The sequence below is a fragment of the Parus major genome, chromosome 5 (assembly GCF_001522545.3).
Source record: "Parus major isolate Abel chromosome 5, Parus_major1.1, whole genome shotgun sequence".
Taxonomy (NCBI): Eukaryota; Metazoa; Chordata; class Aves; order Passeriformes; family Paridae; genus Parus; species Parus major.
In genome coordinates this window covers 22,892,759-22,905,618 of record NC_031774.1, presented here as the reverse complement: position 1 = coordinate 22,905,618, position 12,860 = coordinate 22,892,759, and the positions used below count along the sequence as shown (strand labels likewise).

Sequence of the window (12,860 nt, the reverse complement as noted above, 5' to 3'; positions counted from 1 at the left end):
TATGACAGATACCGAAGAAATGCAACCTTATTGAAAGTTAAATTGTATTCATCCACAATTTGGGTTCATGTATTTGGGTCCTACAATTTATACTTCCAAGCAAAGCAATGGAAACTATGTATGATATTGTTTATGTTTGCTTAGTACATTGTATAGAACACAAAATCATGTTCAGACTATAATCCATGGTTAAGAAGAAGAAGGGAGCACACTTAACACTTATCTTTGTTTTACATTTCCATACCAGTGATGTTTTATATATTTTAGCTTAGTCACATTTTTAGATTATTTGTCTTTGATACAGCTGTCCTAGTATACAATTATTGACTGAAATGTGTTCACAACTATGCCATTTATCTGTTCTTTCAGGGCTGGTTATTGTCAATGATTTTGTCTGGCACAGAAAGCAGATGCTTGACTATTTTTTCCATATCTGGACCTAATAAGTGAGGCGGTTCTTATCTGTTTCTTTTAAACTTTCATCAGTTCATTCTGTTTAGGATGTGTTGCTTATGCAGACTGCTGTGGGGACCCTGCCCAATGACAAGTAAAGGATATCTCTATGACAGCTTTTGTTTCCCTGAAATAGAGTTCTCTTCTTGGGAAGCACTTGAAAGGTATCAGTGGGGCTATTTTTAATCTCAGCAGACGTTCTTATAAAATTCATTTGTAAGCAGACAGGAACAGCATGTAGTTCTAAACCTGCTCTGAGACGACATGTTAGTGACAAACTTCTCTCCTAAATACATAGATGGATTTTGTTTCAAAGGAGTTCTGTGATCAAAGCATCATAAATTATTATTAAAAGTCTTTTCTCTTGCTCCTGTCCTTTGAATGGTCATTGTATGATTCAATTAAGGAGATTAATTAATGATAATTAAATGCAAGTAGTTATCTCTATTTTACACTGATTTCTGCCTAACAGTAGATCGATCATCCAAGCAATGGTTTGTTAGCAAATAGGTGGATGTGTGAAAATTTAGGACTCCTTCCTATTAGAATATTTCTGTCTGCATAGCTGCTAGTGCACTGTCAGTTACACATTGAGTGGTGTAACTAACCATTACCTGGAGACCTAAATAAAATGCATTAGTACCTAATTGGTGACAACCTACATTGATGGAAACACAGCTTCCCACACAGGTTACCCTTCCCTGGACACACTAGTATTCATCTGCATTGTGAATGGTATAAAAATATATTAGGAGTTGGCACCCTTTCTGCAAGAATAGCTTTAGTACTAGTGCATATACTTGGATTAACAGTAATTTGGGAATGAAATACTCCTGACATTTTTATTAACCAGTCAGAAAACTAAGGCTCAGGAAAGAAACAACTTTTTACTTTTATTCTGCAGCTGTTACCACAGATAAGCCTGCTAGTTTTACAGTAATAGTCATGGATCTATGATAGGAGAATACAGAATAGGCTGCAACCTGAGAAGTTCTGCCAAACAGTCACTGTCACGACTTCTGTGTGTACATAACTGTAATTTTCTTCTTTAGCTTCAACTGATCCACTTCTTATTTCTTAATTGGAGAAACTATCATCTCCATGGGGGTCCATCCATTAAGTACCACACAGCCTTTGACAGCTTCTGTATAAGCCTGCTGAGGAGGAAAAGCAGGAAACCCAGCAGCTTTACCTTAATCCACTCTGCTCACACTACAGTTTGAAGAGATTTTTCTTCAGGCCTTGCAGCCCTGAGCAATAATCTCTCGGAGCAAGAGTTGAGGAGTGGTGGGGGAGCTCCTGGCACTGAAGGGGGAGAGCTGGTGCTGCAGCACAAGGAAGCTCTTTGGCCCTTTTCTTGGTTATTTTAAGAAGTAATGGTCCACCATTAACTCCTTTTGCTATTATTGTTTGCTGACAGAATAATGGTCTGGATTTGAGGACTAAGGCAATCTCAGGGAAACAAAGTGCTCAGATGAGGTTTGTTTGCATTTGACAGTTTAATTCCAGCTGGTGGCTTTTATGAAAAGTATTACATGAAGTTTCCCATTGCCAGGAGCAAGTAAATACTGTTTGCTTAGAGTATTTACACAGCAATGCTGAAAACACGAATGAAACAAAAGAATTGATGCTGTGGTGTGAAATGTGTGCTGTCCTAGGCTAAAATGTCAGCAGAGGGTTTGTTTGGCAGGTAATGCCACCCTGGGAGAACTGGGCTAGTAGGAACTGCTTTTTCTTGTCATAATATTTTAGAGTTGATGTTTCTTACCTGAAGTGAAGCACTGGGCTTTAGTAATGCTCTGCAACACCCCTGTGCTGCAAATGAGTCTTATATATGTTAATTCAAAGCATCCAAGTATCTCCATCAGGCATGTAGTTCACAATCTGAAGGAAAGGCATGCACACTGAACAGGCGGCCTGCATTGATAGGATTTAAATGGAAATTGTGGAAGCATCAAACAGTTTCTCATCAAACTGGATAGAAATAATCAGCCTGAAGAGGTTATATTTGTCAAAGTTGCATATTCTTTTCACATGGAAGTCTTTTTACGAGAGCAATAACAATTGTTTTTTGTCTTGGTGGGTAAAACTACTGGAAGGACTTCAGTAGGACTGCTGTTTTTGAAAGTGACTGCTGTCAGCTGTGAAAGGCACTTAGTGTGCTAAAAGAGAGTGCTGCTAGGTAGGTATTCTTAAAACTTTATGACCTATGCTAAATTTTTCTTTTACTATTGAATTTACCTGGTGCACTTCTAACACTACTAAACAACTACAAGGTAAGAATATTTGCCATGACATTTGGAGATAAGGCCACCTGATTTTACATCAGAGGAGATCTCCCCCAGGAAATGATAGTGTAAAATGTCTTTCATCAAGTAGTCTTTCTGGTGTGATGGAGGAAAAATTGGAGATACTTTGTTGTTCTTAACCAGGTAGGTCTAGGAGAAGTTTCTCAGTGTATATGGTTTTAATCAGATTGGAATGAAGGTTGTTTACTTAATCGTTTATTTATTACCAGCATGGAACTAGTGGGCAGTTAGTAACTCTACTCTCAGGATTTGTGTCAGCCACTTAGCAGATAAATGAGAATAATGTATGCTGGCAAAATATCAATAAACAGCTACTATTTTCTGAAGACCTTTCTAGAAATAATTACAGGAAATTAAGACTGAAGGTACACCTTCCCCCTTTTCCTCTGTTCAGTGTGAGGAGTGGCTAGCATTTGGAACTCAGAATTCTCATTTTTGTGATGAGTTTTCAGAAACCTGAAGTTTTTGAGAAGTGCTTCTTTTTTGTAGGGCTTTGGATTTGCATTTGACTCATTGTCATTGGAAGTCTTGGAAATTAAAACTAACTTGTGCTTCTCAAGTGCAGCACTCGTAGAAGGCCCTATGGAATTAGGCTCCAACTCTTGCAATTCAGTCACTGCTTTGCACTATGCATTGTCCCACAGATATTGGGATGGTCTTCTTGGTCCACTGCATTCTGGTCACATGTACTTTAGAATATGGATCATCTCTGTCTTTTATTTGTAGTATGTGCCTTATTTTTTAAATAATAGCATTGCTCAGAAAATGCAAACACAAAACAATGTAAACCTGGCTGCTTATTTTCCTTTTAAAAATTCATTTATTTGTTGAATAACAACAATATGCAACAGGTAAGTGTTAACCTGGAATAAGTTTGCTTTGGTTTTAGAGGGTATCCTTTTTTGTTCTGATATCATAATGAAATAATTAAAATACACATCTCATGACCATCAGTGTTTTTATTATGAAGATGCATTTGCTTGTTTAATACAACTAACACTCTGTGTCAGACATGCTTTGCCATCCCAAGTTGGAGGCAGGGGAGGCGTATTACTTCAGTTCCTTTGTGTGGATTCTTCCAAAAAGCAATGCTGCCTGGATTTATATCATCTTCCTGCTGTCTCCTGTACTGTGATCATTAAAAAATACTTCCCAGCCAGAAACTACTGCAGATCTGGAAAAAAACTACCCCAAATACTCTTCAGACTTGGAGGTGAGAAGCTAGAAATGCTATTGTGTTACTTGTTTAGATAAAATCATCTGCAAAATGCTTACATATCACTCATAGCCGTTCACAAACCTTCAGGAAGAGTTATGACAGTGAGTTTATTACATTCATTCCAAGCTTCTACTTTAAAGTTTTTTATTTACGTGCAAATAGTCCTCCTTGCTGGAATTTTCACTGTTTCATCTGATGTGCAAAATTATCCATGTAGATTTGTGTGATGTCTCTGACTGGTAGCAAAAAACATCTAATAACTGGAATTCTATGCTGGTGACTTTTTAAAAGCTAGAAAACAAGTAGTGAGTAATTATCAAAGGAATTATTTTCTATAAAAAGCAGAAGGGTAGCTATAGCCAGTGGTTCCCAAATGCTGTGTTTTGGACACAGTTCTGCTCGAGAGCACAGCAGTGGGTATTTCAAGCACTCACTGACAGTAAAAACAGTAGGAATGAAAATTACTCTGAAATGTTATTCTGTTGTACAGAGATGAGTATAATGATTATATAATGTAAATAATATCTTAATCCATTATTCTGAGCTACTTTTTCCTCAAGAAAAATCTCAGAGTTCTGCAAAAAGAAAATGGAGTGGACTGTAGAACTGGGGGATTTATGTTTGTTTCAGACATTAGGAAAGGACTAGGATTTTTTCATTTTTGCATAATTTTACTATTTTTAATGCCTATTTTATGTATGTAATGGGGGAAAAGTTTTATCTTGATTTCTTTCAATTTCTTCATGTAGAGACAAAGGCAATCTAGCTACAACAGATACATGAAAAGAGGAAATAATATCTGAAAACACACCGAGTACTCAGGACCTCACAAGACACTGCTGCCTCCTTGTACATGTGTATTAAGTGACTTCTAAGATGAGCAGGACTCCTAAATGAGCAGAAATTATGTTTCATTAATTTCTTCACTTTTCTTCTTTTCAAGTTCCATTCTAATGCTGAGACAGAGAATGGGGAGAAGGATTTATTGTCAAATGCATTAACTGATTGCTATTGTACTACTGCATTCTTTTAAAGACTAAAATGTACATTACACTTCTAGATGCATTTAAATGTTTATTTAAATGTTTAATCTTTGTTGAAGCAAGATTATTAATATTAGTTCACCCTGCTTTAATAAATAACAGTCTCTTAGAGGGAATGCTTGTGGGTGAATTAAGAAAAAATGACAACAAAGTTATTCTGTTATTCTTACAGATTTTTACATTGGCAGAGTGTATTACAGGTGGAGACCCATGAAATACTGACTACTGAAAAAACAAACAGAAATCAAAACAAACACACATACCCCCACCAACATTATAAACATTCAAAAAAGTCTCTACCATGAATATCTAATGAATGTTAATGTATCTAATGAATTCATGTATCTGACCAAACAGCCATTGCCCCTTTATCCAGCTGAATTATTTTTATTCTTACCTTGACTTGCAGATCAGCTGAGATTCAGAGTTTTATTGAGGTGCTGGAGAATGAAAAAAAAAGTTTGAGATATTATCAGACATTAAAGAATGCTAATTTTAAATTGAGACTTGGTACAGAAGGTGAAATATGGACGCTTTATAGTATCTGATGATTCTAAGCATATTTAATGTTCCCAAAGCAAGCTTCAGATGATGATAAAATTAATCTTTGAGCCCTGAGGGACCCAGCACTGCAAGGTGTACTGTATGCACATTCCTGATTTAGCACTGAGTCAAATATTCAACTCAGTGCTGTGAAGAAATACCTTCAGACTTGCTGTGCTGAAAATGGATTTCCATCAATTACTGTTATGTAGGTCACTTTTGCAGCTTTTGCTGGGTTTGAGCACTTAAAATAATGCTACATACATTTGTATTGATATATAGATACTTTAATGGCAGCTTTACAAAAAATATTGAATATTTAATAATTTTTATTGTGTTATAAATATGTGACTTTTGTTCCTGGTCCTTTTGACAAACAAAGTAATTTTTTAGTGTTCCAAAAATGTTTGTCATGTAGCGTGCACTACCTTTTACATAAGTCTAATAGCCAATAACTCGATTTAAAACTTTCAGTTATGGAATAAGTGCAAAGTCTAATGAAGTTATCCTCAAAGTAGTGGCTGTAGATAGACCTCCCTTCCACTGCAGGTGTCTGCTCTAGAAATAGAAAGTCAGAAGTGCAGTAATTGTACACCATCAGACCTGTATTACCTTGCAAGTAACCTAATTCTATCATAGTGCTTCAGAATGAAAAACAATCTTGTTTTTTATATACCACCCAAAAAGTCAGGGTTAGATAAAGGGGAACTATGATTTTGTTTTCTTTTGACTACCCATTAGCCTGTCTTCATTGCTGTTATAAATGACAATATAGTATTTGCTTTCATGTTTATGTGTCAACTTTTGTATGTTACTATTAATCACAAAGATTTTTATATAGTATCATTTATAATTCCCTTTTAATTGCTTTTTGGTATAGTATAATCTGTCATTTATGTATGCATTATAAAGTTTATATAAATAGTAGCATGATAAATATATATTATATCTTAGGCCTTAGCATAATATTAAAATAGAGACTATGCAATGTTAAAATGCTTTATTCATGTAACTTTACTCATGTAACTAAATGTAAAATAACATTCTCACAATTGTGGACTATCTTATCTGAATAATAAAATAACGGTGACAAAAACCAGAGCACCAAGAGAAGACTGACTCTTCATTACCAGGGAGTGTAAAATCAACAGGATTGAACCATAAGAAGAAATAAAATATATTGATTTAATCTACAGGATGGCATGCAGACAAGTCAAAGGTGAAAACCAAATAAAAGAATTCCTGAAACATCTAAACTCACAAGAATGTTTGAATAATGTATAAATTCATATGAATATGCATGTGACTCATGTAATGCAACAGTATATAAGAATATTGTTTTAAGCTAAGGTGTGTTTTTGGCATATTGCCAAACACCCCGGTGCTGGATATTGCCCCTTTTGTCCATTACTAAACTTCTAAAAATTTCAAAGAGTGAGTTCTGTTTCTCACAATTGCAGGGTTAGGGTTATCCATAGGATTCATCTGATTACCTCTGACATCCAGTCTGCACTCTATTTCAGCTTCACCACACTCATTGACAGCTTTACAGGTGTAAATGCCACCGTCAAAGGGAGTGGGTTTTCGGATCTCCAGGGTCAACACCCCCTGCTTACTGAACATGCGGTACTTGGCATCCCCAGAGAGATCCATTTTGTTTTTGAACCAGAATATCTTGGGCTGAAGAACAAAAAAGGAGATCATTAAAACAGATGGTAGAGAATGGAAGGTTTACACCTGATCTTGCAGCCAAATATAGCCACGAAGGCTAAATAGTATTATGAGATCTATTTACAAAGCAATGTTAATAATTTTTCAAGGAACTTCTCATTAAGTACAAAGTCATGAAATAATTCAAAAGTTCAGTATTTCTGTTAACTCACAAATAGCATATAGAAAATGTAGATTTGTGCCCTGTTTTATTGCAATTTTAAAAAACCCCAACCCCTAGTAACTGTTTACAAATTCATATATTTACGTGTTATTTAGTTGTGCTCATTAAAATGTATTTGAATGTTGCAAGTATCTTACAGAAGGGGAATTAAATGTCTCAGATTATAAGAGCAGAAGTATCATAGAAGTCCACAGATGCTGGGTGACCAAACTAGGATGCCAACGTTTGGTCCAGGAAAGGATTTTCCAAACCCTCTAGCGTATCTTTAGAAACCTCAGGAATTTAAAAAGAAGGTTTTTATTGGCTTCCAATATTGAATGAAGTGGTTGCTTCTGTACCAGTTCAAGCTTTTATGTTTTGTTTCCAGTACCTGAAAATATGCTTTTAATTTTTATAAATGAAAGTTTAAAAATGAAAAATCTGATCTGAAACAAACTGTTTTTGTTTATTTCAAGCTCATTAGTACATACAGTGAAGAAACAGTCTTTAAAGAACAGAAGACCAAGCTTTACATTTATCTGTTTTTCTTTCAGAATTAATGTCTTCAGTTTCTTCATTCATAAGCCCCAAAACTACTGCACTGTTTTTACAGAGTGCATTCAAATCTACTGAATCAATCACTTTTGTCTTTGACCTGTGGTATATCAGTCCAGAACATCCCACCTGCCACTTGCTTAATTTTCTTGACAGATCTCTGCTGGAATTTTTCCTGCCTTAACATTTTTTCCTTGTTTCTCTATAGCCTCTTTATCTTTCTGGGTATGTCTCTTATTATACTTCATTACTGGCAAGGTATGAGTACCGTCTCTGCCTGAGGTGTGCTTGACAATCTACAGTTATTAAGAACTGGAAACTTTCATCCATGTAAGGTAACAGGAGCTTTTGCAGAGTATTGCTGCAGGTAATGAAATATTTTTCAATTTGGGCAATGGAACTACAAAAAACATATCTGGAAAAGCTGCTTTAAGAGTATTAGGTGTACTGAAGGCTGAGGACTGATTGGATCCTTCAGGCTAATGTGAAGGAGAAGCAAGCATGCCTGCATTCCAAGCCCTGCCATTACTGTACAATAACAGCTGTAAAATCGAGAAGGTTTTTTAAGAATCTTCTTAAAACCATGGAAACAGAATGAAGTGGATGCAGATGCACAAAAATGTGAGTGAATCAAGGGGGAATATTGTCAATTACACCGTCATTTCTAAGCTGAGGCAGCTACTGGAAGATGGATTTTGCCTACAGTTGCTGGTGTTTATTCTCTAATATTGTTTTTTTGAAGCTGTTTACATGGATATGCTTCCTTTTTACTTTTGAGTTTTGTCTGGAGCTCCTTCTTCATCCAATAAACTGCAACAAATGATTTTTTTTTAAAAATTTGGACTCTGAGTGATTGTTACGTGTTTTGCTCTGTAGAAATCAGATCCTTGTACAGGTATGAGGTAGTGAAAGAAGCTGAAAATAAGCAGCCAGATACGAAGGGATTGTACTAATTTAAATTCATTACAAGATTATGTCATATGCTAAATTACTACACTGCAGACAAAAATCTTATTTCCCTTTTCTGAGAAGTCTAAATTTAGCTCCTAGCTGATACAGCTTTTACTGCTTGTTCCTGATTAAAAAGAATAGTACATCTTTATGTACTCTTTGATGGAACCTTTATAAATTTATTTAGAATGAGAAAATATTCCTGCGAGATTAAAAAAACCGAACCAACAACAAACCCACAAAAAAAGACTTCACACAAGACCAAACTCATTCTAGCTAGTTTTGCAGAACAGCAGCAATCTCAGTGAGAGCAGTGATGTGTACCTTGGGGATTCCTCTGACAGCACAGCTGAGTGTGGTGTTGTACCCTGCAATCACAGAGCGGTTCACCAGAGGGTGGGTGAATTTAGGAGCTTCAGAGAAATCGTGTTCTTTGTAGCAAGGGGGTTTATAAGTGGTGCCTGCAATTCAAAGAGACAAAATAGTAAGAACCGTGTTGTCAGTTCTGCTGATTTGTGTACAATCTGTCATTTATTTTGTCTGTATGATTTTAAGAAGCTTCAAAGCTTTGTGATATAAAAAGTCTTTAAATACATTTCATTCTAAAGCACATCTCATGTTTAATGTGTTTGTTAAGGTAAAAGGTCCTGGCAATTTTGTGTTTTCAGCTTCTGTTAAAAATATGTTAGCCATATGTGTGCAGGGAAAGTCTTCATCAGAGACATCTTCAACTTTTAACCCCAAAATATAAATGTAATCCCCCAGTTGTATTATTTACTTAATGTAGTTTGAGAAGACTGTGTGATTAAATATTTTTTAACTGATATTTATATTAGTACAGGAGATCTGCCTAGATAAGGGCTCTTGATGCTAGAATTCTTTTTAAGTGCTAGTTACTAAATAATGAAAATATCTTTTGAGATGCAGCTAGTAAAACTGTATTTTCCATTTGCCAGTGTATTACTTCTGGTACTTAGTGGCTTTTGTGATCTTTGTTTTGAAGAATATGTTACCTGTTTTTTGGATATAGGCAGGATTTTTGGTGGTTGCAGCAGTTTCACTCAATCCACATAAATTTTCACTGAAGATTCGAAAAAAATACTCATTTCCCATAATCAGGTCTGACACTATACAGTTTGTGCGACGATAGTGATCAAAAACAGTGTACCATTCCTGTAACAAGACTGTACTGTTTAGAAAGATGTTATGAGAGGTCAGACATGGTGCTACTTTTGGTATGGAGAGAAAACTAACCTGTGAAATGAGTATTATGTTGCTTCCTGTGACGATCAGCTGATCTTTTTTCTTACATTTATATTCTGTGTGTGTGATAGATGTATGAATACTTCCATTTTGAGAAAAAAACCCCACAACTCTCTACCATATTTTAGCCATACTCATATCTGGGGAATCTGGTACAAGATGCACACTCAGAATGTGACTACTTAATGGGGTCTTCCCTGAGAAAGATATTTTCCAGTCTGGCTGGCATACATGCCTCTCCCAGTACACACCCTGGTATGCCGAGTGTCTCACTTCAAGTCTAACTCTTCTTCCCTCCCCTTCAATATTTTTGCTGCATTTATGAAAAATATAATTCCAAATAGAAATTATAATTCCACCATCTAAGGAGAGCTGTCTATGAAGTCACCACCAGAGATAGAACAAGCTTGGTCTCTCTTCCATTTTCTACTACATTTAGTTTAATCTTTCACCTTTTGGAGGTTCTTTAGATTCTGTTTTTCAATGTTTAATTGTCTCTGAGGTGCCATAGGACATCTTGGACACACAAATGAGTGTCCTGAATTCAGTCATTTCTGTCAAGTCTCTGTGTTCCCAGAGCACGTGCTGGTTTAACTCCATACAAAGCCACGGACCCAGCACAAGTTCTTACCATTGTTTTTTTGTCAGCTTTCTGAACTGTGTAGCCCAAGATCTGAGCATTGCCATCATCCTGGGGAGGTGTCCACTCCAGGGCTGCATTAAATCCCCAAACATCCACAAGCTTTATATTCTGAGGAGGCCCAGGCTTGTCTGCAGAGGAGACAAAAGAAAACACCTTAGCTTTCAGTTCAAGATCCAGGAGCTTTGTCATTTCCCCTTGCAGGGAAAAAAAAATAGAATATTGATAGCAATATTGAATATTGATAGCAATGCCTAACATTCCATAGCAACACACTTCATTTATGTGAAGTTAAAACAGTAAATAAGAAAGTTGGGAAATTTTCAAATACCCTCTTAATACTCTTCTGAGAGGCCTGAATTCCACTGAGAAATAGACAACACACTAGAATTAGTAACATGGGAACCAGACAAACTATTCTTTAAAATGTGATAAGAAGTTTGTGTTGTTTGTATGGATGTTATTAACTCTTTAACTGCAGTTTTATTACTTAGTGCAATTTCTTGGCCATTTATCTACATTGCTATAACAACCAGGGCAATGGGGTGCATGCCTTCCAGCTGAGGAAGGCCAGCCATTTGGGAACACACCTTTTCCCCCTTGGCTCAGTGCTTGTTAGCTTGCCCACTGGGTGATTTTTCTCTAATAACTAGAAAAAGAACAAACTCTTGAAGAGGTAGAGAAATATGTGTCCTTTTTAAGATACATGGAAATATAGAGAAAAACAACATAGTATGAAATTTTCTTTTTTTTCTTTTTGAGGATCATTCATATTTATACCATGTTGTTTAGTCAAATGCTGTAAGATTTAGATTAGACTTATTTAATAACACTTCTGTCTTTTTTAATTTGGGTTCACCTTTTGATGTTATATTGTTGCACCCTGTTATGGGGTCTGCTGGGGACAGCTGGGTAGTTGATCTTGTTATTGAGTGAAAAATAGTTCAAGATCATTCTAGACAGCTGAAAGAAAACTGTCTCTCCCCATTTTGTAGCTAAGCTGGAAAAATCAAGAAAATGGTAAATATCTGATGGATGTAGGTTTGAGATGAGCAAAGTACAGAGGAATGTAATTATAGGGGGATTGTAATTTAATTCCTTAAGGAAGAATATGCAAACCAGTAATAAATCAGTCTTTGTTATTAGGGGAACTGTGGCTTTCTGCATCCAAGCATAATGTGATAATTCTCTTTTCACTGACAAACTTTGGAATTGAAAACAGCTTTATAATTAGGTTTGACCCCTACTGTCCTCCTTCAAAGTGGTGCCAACTAGAACATCGTATGATGTGTGATAAGGGATATGGAATGCATGGCTCTCATTCCATTTATCATCCTCTTTCTGCCTATCTCACACTAACATTTCAGAGAAAAACCTGCCATCTTCTCTGTTTCTCAACAGCCACCAACCAGGTAAAGCCTTCTTACATTTTCTTCTCTGTTTCTGAAGTAGGGAATGGCAATATGTTGTCAAATGAACGACATTGCTTATGGCGATGTGGAAATGCATTTGTTGTTGACTTGAATCACAACTTAAAATAAAAACAACCTAGTTGTTCTGTTCAACATGTATCTTCATTTTACAGAAATTGATCCAGTCTGATTTAAGAGAAGAATTTTTCATACTACATACCTGTCTGCAGGTGTGTGAAGAACAACTTTAAAAAAGGAAGAGAGGGATAAATTTGCTACATGGGTTTTATATTCTCAGTTTTTATGGTCCAATGGCATAATGCAGTCTGCAAGAATGTCTATTCAAAATTTGTTTGTACAATGGTGAAGTATTTCTTTCTCAGTAATAACCAGTACATCTCTAGCTTGTGAATAGAGGATGGGAAAAGTTAAACTCAGTGATGCTTCAGACCCAAATTATTTTCCTCTGTAGGGCACTGTGTCAGAGTGGGGATTTATATTCTCAGGAAGTATTGTGTGTTACCCTCAGCACAAGCTCAGCTGAGGAGTTTTGCAAACTAATGAAATTTATACAATGGGAAGAAGATATAAAGTGTGAA

General features: G+C 36.0%; 1 protein-coding gene across 4 annotated transcripts in view; it reads right to left on the bottom strand.

Moving 5' to 3' along the window:
• Positions 1-3,703: 3,703 nt before the first annotated feature.
• MYBPC3 (myosin binding protein C3) overlaps positions 3,704-12,860 on the bottom strand; it is a 62,627-nt gene continuing 53,470 nt past the window's right edge. For all 4 annotated transcript variants that reach the window (XM_019006951.1, XM_019006952.1, XM_015630614.2 and 1 more), the window contains 6 exons: positions 10,841-10,980; positions 9,960-10,119; positions 9,271-9,407; positions 7,061-7,247; positions 5,422-5,464; positions 3,704-4,937 (listed from right to left, as the gene is read on the bottom strand). In XM_019006951.1, the coding sequence (XP_018862496.1) occupies positions 5,454-5,464; positions 7,061-7,247; positions 9,271-9,407; positions 9,960-10,119; positions 10,841-10,980 (635 nt within the window). In that variant the 3' untranslated portion in view covers positions 3,704-4,937; positions 5,422-5,453. The remainder of the gene's footprint in view (positions 4,938-5,421; positions 5,465-7,060; positions 7,248-9,270; positions 9,408-9,959; positions 10,120-10,840; positions 10,981-12,860) is intronic.